The 17743-nt window shown below is 40.4% G+C and overlaps 1 protein-coding gene across 1 annotated transcript in view; it reads right to left on the minus strand.

Moving 5' to 3' along the window:
- Positions 1 to 17063, minus strand: part of sash1a (SAM and SH3 domain containing 1a) — a 214274-nt gene extending 197211 nt beyond the window's left edge. The window contains exon 1 of the mRNA XM_069515468.1: positions 17001 to 17063. Within this exon, the coding sequence (XP_069371569.1) occupies positions 17001 to 17048 (48 nt within the window). The 5' untranslated portion in view covers positions 17049 to 17063. The remainder of the gene's footprint in view (positions 1 to 17000) is intronic.
- Positions 17064 to 17743: the final 680 nt, after the last annotated feature.

Below are 17743 nucleotides of genomic sequence, written 5' to 3' on the forward strand. Positions count from 1 at the left end.
AACGTGCAGTTGCAGCTCTATTATAGCATCAGATGTGACAAAATCAGCACATTAGGAGGTGCTCGTCTTCACACATCAGCTCTGATGTAACTCAAGTGTGTGCATGTTCACGTCTACATGTGTTTCTCGATTTTTAATCATTGTTTTATTCCGTCAGTGGTCAGATATTATACAATTAAATGGATGAATTTATGGTTTTTCACAAAACATTTGATTCTATTTCTGTATGTATATATTCTGTATATAAAGTTTAAAGTCATATTTCTTAATATTAAAGTTTTTGTAAGTAGTTGATAGTTGAAAACCATTCTAAGACAAACCAGTAATTGCATTGGCAGATATTGCTATAAACCATCATATCAAGACTCCTCACTGACATTCTACGTATGTGTATCTACTGTAAATTGGTTTCGCTGTGCGCACCAGCTCTTGGACAGAATACTTATTGTCAACATAAATTTGCATCTAAATACATAAGGTTTTGATCCACCCTCAGTGCTGGTGTAAGACATGCTGAACAAAACAATGCATAATTTGGCCCGTGAAAAATTTTGACCCTCGATCCAGAAAGCATAATTGTATATTGTATTTATCCTGAGGCACAGACAAAGAGCTCAAGTGAATCACAACAGCCAGAAAAACTAATTGGGGATCAAACTGTAGGCATAAATATATCTTGCAGGGATCTTTGGGTTTATCCCTATTGCGCAGGAAGGATTATCACAATATGTTGCTGCAGACGTAATAAATGTAGAAATGTGTGGTGGTGCATTTTTAAATGCTCAGTCCGCAGAGCAATTAATGCAGCATCCAATATTTGCAAAGAAATTATCTCAACCTACCATGTAAACTTTACACAGCTCTGGTTTTTTAGAGCACAAACCAAAGATTCAGCATCTCTCCCAGCAGCCAAAACTCAAATCACAACCAGATCCCGACTGTATCTGTAGTTTATTTCCAACAGATCAATGTCAAGTATAAGTTTCTGGTCAACATGGGGTCCTGAAGTGTAAACTCCGTTCAGCTCCGAGAGGCCACAGAGAGACGTCAGAGCAGCAACATCAACATTCCCACCGATCCTTGCTCAAATTCTGAAGGGCGCAGCTTGAGTGTGTTTGGGCATCAAACGCAAACCCGGCGTCTTGGATGGTTTCAAATCCCATCGAGAAGCAACAGCGGGTTTGGCAGTGTGACGCAACCGGCATTTCTGCTGTCGGCACATCTCGCTTTTGTGGTTGCATCCTCAGCCCATGAAGTTGGGCTGAGACTTGGAGTCTACGTCTCAATCGCTGATGTTAACACGGAGAGATCTGAAGCAGCCTGAGGATGTGTGACAATCAGTGAAATCTGGCTCCGCTCAGCTGTGATGGTGAACGAATAAAGCCACAAAGAAGAGTCTGTGTGGGTTGAGGTTACAAAAATGCAAAGATAGGTATGAGGGAATTATTGCGGCCTGGTTTTCTTGCACATGTATCAACTTCGCCCTCATTTTAAAGGGAGGTGCATGTTTGACAAAGTTAGCTGTAGACTTTATTCAAAAAAGGGAAAGAGTTAGAGGTTGGATGAAGGGAGGAAACTGTTGACACACACACATACACACGCATGCACACACACACACACGCAACTGCTACCCTTCGGCTACCTGGCAGCTGTCTTCTTTAAACAAAGCAGAAGAAACCCTTTACTTAAATCTGCTCCACTAATCCAATTAAAGTGGTTTATTTGGACTTTTATATTCCCAAGCCAAATATTTTAACAATTACTGAGGATATGCAGCAAGAGTGTATTTAAACTAAAGTCTACATTATTGCTTTATCTATAATTACCATTTAGTCGCTTATTCTCTCATATCAGTGGTGACGACCTGATCCTTGTGTTGTGTGACAATATTTTGATACATCTCTATGGATCTAATACTAAATGTCTGAGGTGGCTCACATTGACCTTTGGATGACTTGATCAGAGTTGCTCTACTTCCTGTGGATCCGCAGCTCCTCATTAACCAAAAAAACTACACAAGCTAATTGTTTGACTTATAATCAACTCTTCTATTGAAACAATGTGCAGCACAACGCTGTACGAAACCGCACGCCGCCTGTTACAAAACAGCAGAATCTAAATTGCATTTCCCCTTATTTCACTCAATTATTTTAATCCTCGCTGGTTCACACTGAGAACCCATCTGCACAAATTACAGCAGGTACAAATAAGCGGCAAGAAGAAAAATCCACCTCTAACTATCCATCCCACGTGCCTCCTCATCACTGACAGCAGCCATTTCCCATTCTCATAAATGCTTCCTAAATGGATCATGCAAATCAGGCGATGAATTAGCAGGCGGGATTGCGATGATGTGTTATCCGTCTGTGGCATTGCACGCCCCTGATACCACATCTCTAATTGACCATCACTGTCATTGTATGGCATTTCAAAAGGAAGTCTCTAGCTGCATAAATTAAGATGCGTGCGGTTACTTAATTGTGCCGATTAGCGTGAGCTCTGTGGCAAAGCAATGACGCTAATCAGGATAGAAACTATCTACTGACTGGTCTCAGAGTTAAGTGTCAGTAGTTAAACATCTGGCATGATGGGAAATTAGTTGTATTTTGGGTCAAAACTATGAGTGTAAATGTGTTTAGGTGCATGTTGATTAAACCCTGTTTAGAAAGAGCATCCACACTGAAAGATTCCACAGCCTACGACTCAGACCTGTGGCTAGCCCGAGTGCAGCGTCCCTGTGCCCGGGTGAAGTAACATTATATTGATACATGAAGTTTCCAAAGTATCTCCACAAAAGGGTCCAACATTATTGAAGTTGAACTTAAATTATTGGGTACACTGCCCCCTACGATTTTCTGTGGTACTGCTACGTTTTGTGCATCCTTAAGCTTTCCCAAGACAAATGTGGTCGAAACAAGTACATAGAGCAGGCTTTGTCCATTTCCTTATTTTGTATCTAACAGACAATAAATTGAGGATAAGGAGGTCAGGCTGGTTAGTAACATATCTGCACAACAAGTTGAAAATTGCACTAGATTACAGACCTGCAATTTTCACTTCATTAAAGATTATTTTAGTTGCTAAACCATCTATGCCTTAGCCATTGTTTATTTGCTTTACCCAAAGTAATAAAATGTAAGCAAACACTGTTGACTTGTTAATGAGGACCGCTGCTGCAGTCCGTAGAAAAGCTACATTAATTGGACGGACTCTCAGGTTTCCTCACTCTGGTGGTAAAGTACGTGCACAGGCTTTAAATCACCACAGTCGCTGACAAATCCATCGCTAATGCAGTGACACCCATCATCTCAGAGACAGCCATGATTAGCATGAAGTCATGTTGCTGCACAGTGCTCCTCTCTAATCCTACACCTCAGAGCTGCTCATCCTGAAACCCATGAGAGATTCTGAGACACGTGAGTGATGTGCTGTGTCAGTACAAATGAAAACAGACACTGAAGGATCGCAATTATGTTTTTTACGACAGGTCGAGCTGCACTTACATTTTCTTGAGGTAAATGGGGCACCAAGGGCGGGAGGAGGATACAATGTCTAATAAATTATATTTAATGGTAAAAACGTAAAAAAAAAAAGAAATTTGGTCGATTATGGATGAGTGCTGTGATGTCTAAATAAGAATAAGGCTGTTAACAATTGTTTTTGATTACATTAATGATTTAGTCCACAAAGTCATTATTCATAAATTCTCAAAATTTACTCTTTATATTATTACTTTATATTACAAATTACAAAGATGACAACAAATACTAGCATTTTAACATTTTGAATCATCAGAGTAATATGGTATTTGTAAGACACTGATATGAATGTCCCATGATGATGTAAAAAAAACTGTCAACAGCCAGTGGGGAAAGTCCAAGACTTGGTCAACTGACCACTGGTGTAACCTCGTCACCCACTGACAGACATGCACGTTCATAAGGCTGGTCCTGTTACTGTGGTTCAGCAGGGGAGGAATACTTATCGAACAACCAACCAACATTATATTACCAATCCTGAATAATGGTTGCGTTTGAAGCAGTTAATGGTGTTACTCTGGTTTTGATTATATTTTGGAAGGAACCTGTAGACAATAGAAGAATGATCATAGATGCAAACCAGGGCTCGTGATTGGACAAAAAAAATCATATATATTGATATAATGATACTTAAAACTTGGCCTTACAGAAATTACATTGTTAATTGGTGTTATTGCGACTGACGTACCTCAAAATAATAAAGAAGTGAAAAATTAAGAAGCTTTGACTTGATGATTAATCACAAATCATTTTCTTTACTGCAACAAAGCAACCTGATATAGATTCATGAATCACTCCCACCATCTGGAATAAAGATATAGTGCATGAACCTGCATAAACATGCAGTCTGGAAGGTGACTAACAGAATAATTGGTCATGTGAAAAGCAGACACAGCAATATTAAGAGTGGCCTACAAGGCCGTCTCTCCATCTGAAGCATTGTTAATGCATGTATCTCTTATAGATGGTGTGAATTCATGCGTACCTTCAGTAATTGATTCAATGTCTCTCCTTTGGTGCAGAATAAAGACATCACAATGTGCTGATAAGACACTAAAGCAGGCAGCCATGTGAATCCTGGTAAAAGTGGTACGCAAGGGAAGAGAAAGGAACCGCATCTCCGTACTTTAAAGCCTCATATTGACGGATTGCCAGTTTAACCACTTTTAACCACTCAAGGCGGGACTGGGGGTTGGAGCAGTCCAGCTAGCATAGCAGGCTAATGAAGTGCAGAAAGAAGATTAAATGACGGAGGATTGTGAAAATGCTGATGATGGGCGAGGAGTTCATGGCCAGGCCACTCAAAACCACGACAGGTTGCTCCATGCAGCAGGAGATCCACTGAGGATAATGCAGCATAATCCTAAGCCTTATTTGGTTTTAACAGATAACCCATGATATGTAATGAAAATGAAGGTTTATGCCAAAATCAAGCACTGAACCAACAAGCAGGTAATTGTAAATATAAGGGCTTTTTCAAACCAAGAAGTTAACCAAGCTTCATATCTTTGTTACATTGTTTACATACGGTTAGTTTTGGTTTCACATTGTAATCTAGGGTGCCCACAAAAAGAAGAAGACATATGTTCGATCTGTCATCAACTACGGGTTGGTCTACCTATACTGGACATTGATTGGTTTGCGTCTGGAATGCAGGTGGCAATCTTTCCGTTTGAACTGAAAAATGAATTAAGCTGTTTATTGTACTGATTTCATTTATACCAGCATCACCAGCTTCAGCTGCAGAACTCGGCATTAGTTTGAGCAGAAAATCCAAATTAGTCAACATAGTTATAATATCTCACTGCCAACAAACCAAACCATGGTTCAGTTTTATGCAGACTGTGGCCTCTTTTGACCGGACAAAATGTTGGTCTATGTTCTGATGCAAGGAACCTTTCACACCCACTATTTTGGTTCAGATGGTTTGTACCAAACAAGTGGCTGTGGAAGCCCCCCTGACAAACATAACCAAATCTTTAAATTCACTGATTTATGTTAGTGTGGTGACAAACCATTGCAGAGTATCAACAGTGTGGCTTCCAGGGTTAAATGAGGCTTTGGCCAGTTCTTAGGAAAACTAAAATGTTGAATTATTTCAAGGACAATATCACAGTTTTGGGTAAAATTGATCTGTTTTGCTCATAATGGGATCATTATGATTCACTGCGATGGAACAATTTAAACAGCTGGTGAGACACTTGTGCATCAAAGCCACCGTGAACGATTCCATTACACCACACAGTGTTATCAAGAAGGAACATGCACCGGCTTCCTCTATCACAGCAAGACACAAAATCCAGCCTTTGTGCTTGGTTGAAGACAGACACCGATCAACACCCTAACCCATTGTGTACCGCCAGTCTGGACGTGTGTGTGTGTGTTGTCGCATGTGTGTCTGGGAATGTTTTTCAGACTAGATTAAATTCACCTCGGGCCGAGACTGAACAGGCTGAATCCAGTGGCTGCAAACATCAACGGGCCAAACAGCTCATTCTGCTGACAGCAGGAAAGAGTCGACAAAGGGCCTCAGCTCTGCTTATGTACATGACGTGATAAGACAACTGAAAGATCGGGGGAGAGAGACGGCAGCTGGCAGTTCTCTTTTAAAAAAGCACTTCACAAATAGAAAATTAGTTTTGCTCCGTGTGTGCCATGTGCATCTTGTCTTTAAAGGGAAACAGGGATTTGTGACAAGGACCAATCCCAAAAAAGTAGCTCTATATTTTCAGAAGGGGTTGGAAGGGAAGACTCTACAAATAACACAATCATTGCAAAACAGTAAATAACATGCGAATAGACTAAAATTAAGAAATCTGCAGAATCTAAAATTATTGTATGACCTGCAAAGCACATAAGAGAGATCTGGCTACAGGACCAATTTGTGGAAAAAAAACAAATTCAAAACATAAGGTATCCTTGAAGCCACATTTCTGAAGATCAATTTTGCTTCTAATCTCCCTTGTGCACTCAATTATGCTTTTTTCTCTCTTTGACATGTGTAACTGTGCTCAATTCAGACAAACTGAATATTTTTCTACGTGCGTGTGCCTCTCTTTTAAAAAAGGCCTTCCTGTAGCTGCCTCATCCGTCACTGCTCTTTTCCCTGGAGGGAAGTCTGACATGCAGGCTGTCAAACGCTCAATACAAAAATGACAACCCACACTGTACCTTGTGTGTGTGTGTGTGTGTGTGTGTGTGTGTGTGTGTGTGTGTGTGTGTGCTGAGCCCATGTTTCAGTATGTTTGAGTATTTTTACACCAGGCGCTTCTTTTCTTAGCCCTTTGACTTCCTCATTTGAGAAAGGAGATTTTGCTTGACGAGTTTTAAAGCCTGATGAAGGAAAAGACTCACAAAATTATCTCTGAAAGGTTTGAACAGACTTGGAGTAGATTGTGTGACTATAGTATAATGAATAACTAGACAGTATAATGGTTTTAGTACTGTTACAGAGTATTCATCTAAAACCATAGACTGTATGTCTAAAACACACATGGGCTGAGCTGCATCATGGGTAAAAAGAGGAGGGGCTAAAGTACATTATAATCTGAATTTTATTAAGCAATGTTTAAGTGATGTACAGAGCATACAAGACTAATTAAATAGTTGCTATAAATCAATAAACTACTGCTCTGATCAGCATGCGGAGACAAATTCCAAGTAACAAGGTACATCTTACTCCAGTCGCTGAAGAGCAACGACCTCTTCCTCACCTGACAGATACTTCTAACCTTTCCAACCTCATGAGTTCTTCAAGCTTTTCTTTTTAGCTCAAACTTAGCAAGAACACCTGCTACTTGGGTTGGATCGAGGTCGGATCAAGTTTCCACCACAAACAAACTTCAGACTTCATCTGGGACCTGACCGAGACCACCTCCTCCCAGAAGGTCTCCGTGCGGTTGTTTTGCTCTTCACCCGAGCGTGATTACTGTGCTCACACCTGCCCAAACCAACCGCTCAAGAGGGAAAATGAACCAGAGTCTGATTAAACTGAACTAAAAAAGAAAACACACACTTTCCTAAACGCACTTAATGTTTCTTCGATGGGAAAAACCCTTTGATCAATTTAATGAACAGAAATGTGAAAAGACATTATGGGATTAGCTCGTCAGACAAACATGTAAGAATAAGCAGCTCTCGATAATGGATGGACGGATGGATGAACAAATAGCACTGCAGGCCTAATACAGACAGGTACACACCTCAGACAAGACGAAAAGTTTTGTCATGATTCATTTTTTAAATAAAAACCTCATTGTAGTTTATCATGAGGTCATTTCTCCTGAGGCTGATGGATTACGTTTTGACGTATTAACGTGATTGATTTCTGTCGGTTTTAATTTGAGTCCCCATCAAACACCAGATGAGGCTTTTTAACAAATAATTGTTGCCACGTCAACCAGCCCACTGGATTCCCAACATCCCACTGAGTTTGTGTTCAAACAGATTAACAAGCGAATGGTGCCTGAACACAATGCCACAATAGACTGTGTGCAAATATGTCCTTTATATTACTAAATGGGACAACAAGCGTAGGAGAAATCTTACTAATTCGTTAACAGTCAGTTCTGGTATCTAGCCTGTTCTCTGGAATAGGAAGGAGTTTAATTAAAAAGAGAGCCGAGGAGACAATATCCAATTTCAGGCCCAAATTGAACACAGCTGCAATCACAAAGTGAGACATGCTCGGCCTGAGTCACTCCCTGCAGGGGCGGCATCGTGTTAGCTTGTGTTCAACAAGGATTTGATGTTCCTGTTGCACAAAGGCCTGCATGCATGTGTATGACATGGATGAAATGGACACATCTGTGCCAATAAAATGTTTACGAGGATTTGGTAATTATCACTGGCCAATGAACACACATATGCACGCTTCAAAGCACGGACATCAAATCTCCTAAAGAGGTTTTAAACGCCATTGTGGCCAATTACACTGATGAAATCCTGCTCTGCTGGTGATCCAGGTCACAGCAGTCGTCCTGTTAAGCTTCTGGAGCTGGATCCATACCACCATGCTTTATCTCCACATTTCACTTTCAAATTAAATTACATTAAAACTGTCATATTTAGTCACCAGTGTAGTTGTGTTACAGGCATCAGAATCATGGATCCCAACACGTTCCCATGGTCACAACTGAACTCATTTTGGCTAAGTCAGTCAAGAGTTGACGTAAAACTGGAATTATCAGTGACAGTTGGATCAAGTTGTAGTTTTTAATTCAAGCCTCAGACAGTCTGACATTTTAATTGCCTTCATTTTACCAAATGACAGCGAAGAACAATCTCCCTCGCAGATAAAATACATTCAGTATCAGTAAACCAAAGTCTATTATCTTTGGTATTAGTCTGGATTCCAGATGATAATGACATGTTCTTACTGGGGAAACAAATGAAAGCCCTGATAGTGACTCTGTCCGCGGTCTCTCCATTACTTCCCTCCCCACATTCTCAACCAATTACCACACAATAACAGCCGTCCTCGTCATTACCCTGACAGACTTTGCATTGTTGCGCCTCGATTCATTTTGCATCAGAAGTCATCTAAATGTGGTGCAAGGTCATATTTCATAAAGCTGTATGCGGCTATTGGGCAAAATGTTTGTGCACTACAGTAGCACACAAATGTGTAATTTGCATGATTTAATTAGACATGTAGAGGAACAGCAGCAACCACACAGACTTAATTCCCCGAGTTGTGAATCATGCATCCGATTTAAAACTGTCGCTCGCTCTAAGAATATGGGATTTTCAAGAAACCAAACATTTGTTACTCAGAATGAAAATATTTGCAAAAGTCCAGAATTAGACACATTTACAGTAATTCTCAAAGACTGTATAAAAGATATAACAAAACTAGAAGGGTTCATTATTTGGCTGTATTATTGTAGTTGGGTTAAGTTTTATTTATTATGTGATTCCTCATGTAAATTTGCACAATTTTGCACTTATTAAATCAAGTACGCTTTAAAGCTGCAATACAATTGAATTGTTAAAAAAACACTCTAGAAAGGATTTAACATCAACACCAAGGCAGTTACACCCTGCACAAACAATGTGCAAATGCAATGTCAAAATGAAAAACATCCTTCTAAAACATGTCGAAACTTTTACTTAATAAACAAAAAGCCCCTAATAGAAGCCATTCACTGAGAATTTTAGTTGCCAACATTTGCTTTTATTCAGTATGTAACTTAAATTGAGATGTACTCTTAATGTGACTTCAGCAAAGCGTGCGCTCCTGTCTCCTGCTGAAAGTGTTATGAGTGTGAGGAGCAGGGACGAGCAGAAACCATTTGAATTATAGAAGAGTAAAAGTTTTTTTTTTTTAGAAAATCAAACCTCGATGTTTCACGGAGGCCGTTCATCATGGGTGTTTGCACATGTTTACACTCGTGTTCGAGCCTCCTTTCTCCTACTTCACTAATGGCTTCAGCTCGACTGAGTGTTGTTCCGCCTGGGGGGGAGATGTGTTTGTAGACGGTAATTCAGCGGTGAGATAAGGCTTTGGCAAACAAGTGAGAGGAATTCTTGGGTACAAGCATCTTTTCGGTCAACCTGACTGTTAAATCAACCTTGAAAAGCACCTGTGTTGACATGCGAGATTGTACCTGCATCATCTGCTTGAAGAAACCCCCCTGTACTCCCTCCGTTATATCTGTATTCCACTTTGAAAACTTCTAATGACCTTTTAATGTTTAGTTTTAAGTCAAGATAACTAAAGCCATTTTGTAGTTATGGTTGTTAGCTCGATTACCGTCCTCCTGCTGGTGAAACATTAAAAACGGGAAGAGGCTCTTTCGTGCTGGAAACCCGATGCTGCCCTTTCCATGAATAGCAGCAGAGAATCGGTCGCTCACGATGACTCGCCCCTGCTTTCTCTCTGGGTTAATGCTGAGGCAAGCACACAGGCTCCTCACTGCATCCGTATCCACTGGGGAGGAAGTGTTAGTCTGTGAGGCGCTCACGCTGAGATACAACACGCACACAACCCTGTCATTCATAACAACCAATTCTCAGGAGACGCCGTTTAGAGTAACACAGCTATTCATTACCATTACCAAGGATTTATATGTGTGTGTGTGTGTGTGTGTGTGTGTGTGTGTGTGTGTGTCGCCTCTATTCGTATATGTCTAGAGACAGATCTCTGGCTGGCATGTGTGGTTGTAAAGGGCTTTGTCCTCATCGGTGAAATAACTTCCTCTGTGCGGCACTTGAGTGGTCAGCATCTCTAAAAGTAGCATTTTGAGGACAAGAGAAGAAAACTACCGCATTGTGTCAGAAATATTGCAATCGGAACCGCAATTATTTTCTGACTAAACATGACCAACTATCCTTATATCTCTAGTGTTTTCCCTATTACAGGCATGTTCTGTCTATAAAAAACTAAATTAAAAAGTTATTCTAGCTAACATGACCAAACCCAACGTGAACCTCAATATCATTAAAAAAAGATTTGTCTGAACCCGGTTGGACTCTGTTGGGCCAGTGAATGAGGCTGTGCAGGCATATGTCACACTCACTGTATACTACTATGTAGAAATATATTTATTGCTCATTTCTTATTCAATACTCAGTCTGAACATTGGGTAAGTGCCAATATCTAGTTTGACCCCCCCGCGATTAATATGCATTATTTAAATCGATTTTTCTGACACATTGATTATGGTGGATATAATTAATCTCATCTATCTTCAAGAAATATAAACTACTGTGTTGTTACACACAGGAATACAAATTAAAGTAAGAGAAAAATATAGATTTATGGATTAAAAATCCTAAAACACAGTATTCAGCAAGTTGGCCTGAATACAGTAAAAACATACTTCTGATGTATTGATTCAGTGTGTGTGTGTGTGTGTGTGTGTGTGTGTCTCTCTCTCTTCAGGCGACAATCACACAACTATAAAACATCCATAACCACATGATTTATAACCAGATATGCAGATGTTCCTCTCAGCCTGTTTGTTAATCCCCCTGCAAAGCATCCACTGGTTTGAGATGTGCCATTAGAAACAAAATATTCATATCTTCACTGGCGCACGGTGTCAAAAGTGACATTTTTAACGGATCAGTCTGAGATTGATAGAACCCGTCTAGGATTGTTTGAGAGAGATTTGATCTCAGTCTTGGATGTAATGTCAGTTATTTGCTGAATGTGTTTCAGTAGTTTCATTCATTCATTTGAATAAAAGCTTATAATTCCATGACCTATAGCTCACATAAATACTTTAAAAGAAAGCTGCCAGTACCTAGAAAACATTTAATGGCATGATTTTGCAGCAGACATAAACACAATCCAACTGATTGTGATTGAATCGTCAGAGCAGACCAGCCACAACGTAGCGATAATGGCAGCATTACTCAACAATCTCTGATAAAATCCTTATTTGTATGTTAAGTGCCAGTTAATGCAAACCATCACTGTACTTTATCCCTCAGCGCTGCTCGTTCCCTGCACATGTCACATTAAACAAATGAGCTGCCTGATCAGAAAAACAGTGATCAAAAGCCAAGCAAAGTACAGGATGACATCTGCCTCCATTAGTCTGCAAGCACTGGAAGTTCTGCATTCCCCCCCCCCACCCCGTCTGCTTCCCACTGTCACACAGTCATCACACACACCAGAAACCAGCCCACCACCCTTAATGGAATACAAGTGAAGCCAAATGCAAATTAACACCAGTGAAGCAAAATGCAAATTAATATGCCTCACCAGGGTGAAGACTTAATAGAAGCTTATGATTGACCCACATTTAACGTAAACTCTCGCCGGGTAAAATGTATCCCCGTGGCAGCGCTCGATTTGCCTCGCCGACAGCCACCATTCAAATTGCCTTTCCCAATCACACGGTTGCCGTGGAAACACCGGTGGCTGCCAGGCAGTCATTTAAAAATTCCAAAACGAGGCGTCTGAATCTCTGGAATTCCAGCGGGGGGAATCTCCTCTGCCGGAGAGACACATGGGTCCACAGTCTAAGGATAACACACAGCACCACATACTGGTAATTTGTTTTCCACAGCGATGAATAATTGAATAAAAAGGAGCACGGCTAAGCTGTGTACTTGGTGGTTTGTGTTTTATGGAGTGCTCACATGCTCCAGACCAGCTTTCCCGTTTGTGCAGGCGCTGTGCTTAGCAGCTGAGTTTGTTCATTTTAGGGTTTATTTATTTCATTAATCACAAACTGCAGCAGCAGAACAAGGCAATTTACTGGGCAGATGTGTTAACAGGGGCTCTGGGTCGACTGTGTGCTATTCTAAGCAGACAGGAGAAGTGTAATGTCCCACTGTGTACAAACACTTATGATTCTACATTAAAGGGGCAACAGTCTGAGGCCATTAAAGAAATGAATAGCTCACATTGTTTTTATAGTCAGGTCCATTTAGTAGAAGGGATGGTTACCTACTTTTCAAATTGTCATTAAAAACTGCTTCGTTTTTTACCAGTACCTGTTATCAAGTAAAACTATTGCCATTGCCAGAGGGTGGCAGTAATGCTAGTAGTCATGTTACTTGTTACTTCCAGGCACTTGGAAACATGTGAGGTTACTGTGCATAAATAAGAAACGTACATACCCTGTGTTCTTTATTAATTCCTATTTAAATTCTGTAATTTGCTGAAACGCCCATCCCCATTTATCAGCAGTCACTTCGACTTTTATCATATTACATGATCTTCATCAACAGATGTTTACCATTAGTCATGAAACTGTAAATGTATATATATATCCATCTTTAATGCTCACTTTAGGGACTAATAACACATTATAAATGGTGTAAACTACTTACACCTCACAATAACTTAGCTATCCTGTTCGCTCATCCTGTCTGAGGTCTGATAGAACATCATGGAGGTTTAGTTCAGCTGCTCACTCACAGTTTTGCTCTTCTAATGCCTCATACTACTCAGATGTCCTGAAGGTCATTTAATGTCTTTAATTTGTCGCCAGTATTGTGTTTTATAAAAGCAGAAGGTCACTGCTGCATCAAAGTCGGCCTCTCTCAAATTTTTATCCTGCAGAGCCTGAAACTTTAATGAATGCATCAGCCCGTCCATCAAACAGGGGTACACCGAGGTTGCTTAGTGTCCCCAGACCACTTTCATTACTGTTTGGAGAAAAAAAAAAAACTAGGTTCAAATCGAGAAGTGTTTTGGTAAAATGACAAATGTTTTTCAACTTGTTTTCCTTTTAAAAAACTGACGCAACTAGCAGAAGTGGAAAATGAACAAGTTCACTTCCAACAAATCCATGTCAAGCAATTTGTCAAGAAAATTATAGAGACAGCTCCCTGGTTGTCTCGCTGTTACCTCAAGACCACACCTCTGGAAAGACGAGCGTGTCACCACGGCTCAGTGCGGGAACAAGTCAAACTGCAAAATTATTGCTTCCACTACAAGCAAAGTAAAGCAGAGGCCGCGCTGATTACAGCTCTCCCTGGCCTCAAAGACCACAGGTTGCCCAAACAGCAAGTTACCCTCCGGATTTGGAACAGCGTGTCCTTGGGCGGACAAATTAGGACAATGAACGGGTTCCCTCCCTGTTGGTGATTGGTTTTATGGCATTTTGATAAAAGGGCTCCTCAGGGAGAACAGGTTAGTGTCTATTTTTAACCATTCCCCATCATGCCATAATTATCCCAAGAACATTTCCGACATACCTGGACACCTCATGTGAGTTAATTAAACATCCCTCGCACTTCACAGAAATTTGTCTCTTTTGCAGAGATTCTGCAAATGGTAAAAAAAAAAAAATGGATAAATGGTTTCATGCATGTTCTTGAATTTGATCGTCATTAATGATGAGCTGCAGCAGCTCACAAAGCGGAGGCTCTTAAACCTCCCCATTGTTCCCTGTTGGGAAATTACAGGCGTTTACATTCTGGACAGATGAGCACTGTGTCTAAAGAGGAATGATAACCTCTCTCTTCCTGAGACAAGGGGATCTGAGTGGCCTAGATAAGGATCATGGGTATTTATTACTCCCACAAGAACCCTTTGACTGAACCTGAGGATTATGGGTCTTCTGGGAATATTGAACAAATATTTGAGAAGGAGCCTGGGTATTTGTTACTCTACACATCTAACCATTCTTTATACCAAATGGGGCTCAGTGGTGCAGTAAGAGCTGCTGCGCTGCAACAAACAATGTCCTTCCACACACTAACCGGAATAATATGGGACATATAAACAGATACCTTGCTGAGATTGTCAATTATTGATAAGGTGCAACAACCAGATTAGAACTTCTGGTATGATCAAATCTAGATTATAGGAGAAAGGACATCCTTTAGAACCTGGACAGTGGTTGCCAGTTGTTGCAGTGTGGCTGTTACTGCACCTCTGAGAGTATTTTAAAAGTATATACCGTGCTCTTTAGAGAATGTTCCTCTTCATATTAATCCACATCCAGTCATAACACAACATTAAAGCAATAATTAAAAGCAGGCAGTAAAAATTAATTACATATATGATTAAAAAGAAGCCGCAACTCTCTTGAATGCAGTTACGGGTTAATGATGGTACAACTCAGCAGAACGATCCCATGCAGTCAAATTATCTGGTGCTCGCTGCTGCAGCACAGCGTCGGCTTTCAAACCAGCCATTAAAGTTTCATCCCTTTTATGCTAAAAACACGGCATGCCTCGCATATTGAAACGGTCCTTCTCCAGGAGCAGCTAAGCCACCATCCCAAACAGAATAAATATTTTGACAAGAATTTTACAGACACAAATCAAATCCTTGCACAGATCGGCCCAAAGTGGCACACACAAATTTTTTCAAAAATACAGTAAAAGCACAGGACAAATCATGAAAACCACTCGTCTTTATTTGACGGCTAAATCAAACCACACTGAATTCATTTCGTTATTAAAGCCCACTGTGTTATCGAACCGCAAATAGTCCTTTTCTGGAATAATAGGCCTCTCAATCATGGAGAATAAAGTCTCCAGCAACTATGTGAGGATGGTCATTGGGAGATTGTGATTTGATAAAGAACAGATTATGCAGTGTTAAAATATACCAGCTACAACATGACGGTAACATTCAAGGCAAGACATGACAGGAAAGAGTCTTTCATGGCTCACAGAACCAGAGTGCGTGCACGTGCACGCACACACACACACACACACACACACACACACACACACACACACACACACACACACACACACACACTTTATTAGTGCTGTGGTATTTCAGAACCACATATTACAACAAACTGAAATTGGTGGCGCAGGCTGAGGGTTTGGATGGCAGCCATTTTGTTTTGGTAGGAATTCCTCGACTGTATTTTGCGTTCATTCCTCTCCCCTCTCTGCCGAAGGTCTAAACGTAAGCACTTATTTGGATTATATTTAATTTGAGATATTTTTGCATAACACAAAGGTTTAAATTGGCGAATCAGATCAATGTTGTTTTTGCAAATGCACTCAGGAGAGCTTGTGACCAACAATCACAGATGCTTCAGACTCTTCACCAGGGAGCGAGGAACTAAGACATTTTTTAAATTACATGGTCAGACTTTCAACCACACCCATGCCTTCTCTCTCCAGCCACACACATTTGACTATCCCTGTGGGGGACACTGACAGTAAGCCTTGCCTGGTTCTTTAACTTCCAAATATATGCTTCCCCCCAACCCTATACAACCAAGTCTTATCTCTCAGAAAGACCTCTCTAACCATGGAAAACAATGTTTGAAACAAATCCTTGGTGTATATTTAAATTGAAGTCCCCAGCAGAACATAAAAACAAGCCCAAACACACCACATGATGATCTTCCGCTCATTTCCAAAACAGATGTTTCTTAGCTCGACAGATTGAAGCAAATGATCCTTCAAACACATTTCCCTTATTATGTGTGGGTTACGTGTCAACAAGGCACAGTTACACCAAACAAACATATGTAATTTAAATGAGCCTTGACTACGAATCCAAGTTCTGCCTCTTGATCAAGTGAGAAAGATGCTTGTGCAGCAGAAACCGAGTTGGTTTGAGTGGGGCAGATGGAGAAATGCTGCATTTATTCGGTCAACTGGACATAAAACAGTTTTCAGAGACATTTAATAATGTGATCGCCTCGTATTTGCTTGTTTAAAATCTTAATTCAGCAGCAAACTGTCTTTTAACTTAAAATTAAAAATTATGTCACCATATCAACGGATGTGAATTTCTTTTTAATCATGATATATGTTTATTAAATCGTTCAGCCCGACGCTCTACATTTAGACAGAAACACTCCAAAGGGAAACAAATTAAACAACAACAACACAAACCATAACACTTCTGCCACTTCTCCACCAAAACCATCACTTAGAGCAAAAGCAGAAATTAGCAGCCAACAAAACACAAACACATCATATGCACTGATTATACAACCCAGACGACTGTAACCACAGTCTGGCACTGCGCAGAAATCACTGAACTCTGCAGCAACACTCCAAACAGCTAAAGCTTACCTTAGTGTTGTGTAGACATCCTCCACATGTGAGTAAATCCAACGTCATACAGCAAACTACAGCACCTGACAGGAAGTAAATACATAGCTGATATAGATTCTATATAAACGACTGCAGAGAAAACACAGCAGCTAAATGACCTTATCACAGCAGGAGCAGCAGGTGCATCTGATGACGCTCATGGCTGGGTTCCATTAAGTGGCCTGATTACAAGCACAGCCCTGAACCTGGCTCAGCTTGATGGAACGCAGCCATGATGGATGTTCTTAATGCAGACTTCTCCTGCCAGGACCCTTCAAAGGCTGGGTCCAAAATCGCTCACTAGTCCCTACATAGTGCACTGCGTAGTGAGTTGACCATATTGTAAGGCTGTCTGAATATTTAGTGAAGTATGTAGTGCATCATGATGTCATTAAACTGGTTTGATTATGGTCTTTAATCCAAGGAAACCAAAGGATTTGAAATGGTAGGTTCAGCTCATGTTAACAATAAACAGCAGGTAATATAATTTGTTTAATTAAACAACAGTCTTTGCCTGTTTTCACTCGCTGTATGATTTCTATTTTTAAAGGTTGTACATTTATGAAATTTGAAATACTCACATCACAGTCAAAACAATGTTCTCTGTAATGGATATAAAACAAGAAAGTTCCACTCTCTGTGTGTGTTGTGATCTGAACTTTGGTTTTTGTTTTGGTAGCTGGTCCAGGCACATATGAGGTTGTTTTCTTTGGCTCACCTAA

Source organism: Paralichthys olivaceus, chromosome 19 (assembly GCF_024713975.1).
Source record: "Paralichthys olivaceus isolate ysfri-2021 chromosome 19, ASM2471397v2, whole genome shotgun sequence".
Classification (NCBI taxonomy): domain Eukaryota; kingdom Metazoa; phylum Chordata; class Actinopteri; order Pleuronectiformes; family Paralichthyidae; genus Paralichthys; species Paralichthys olivaceus.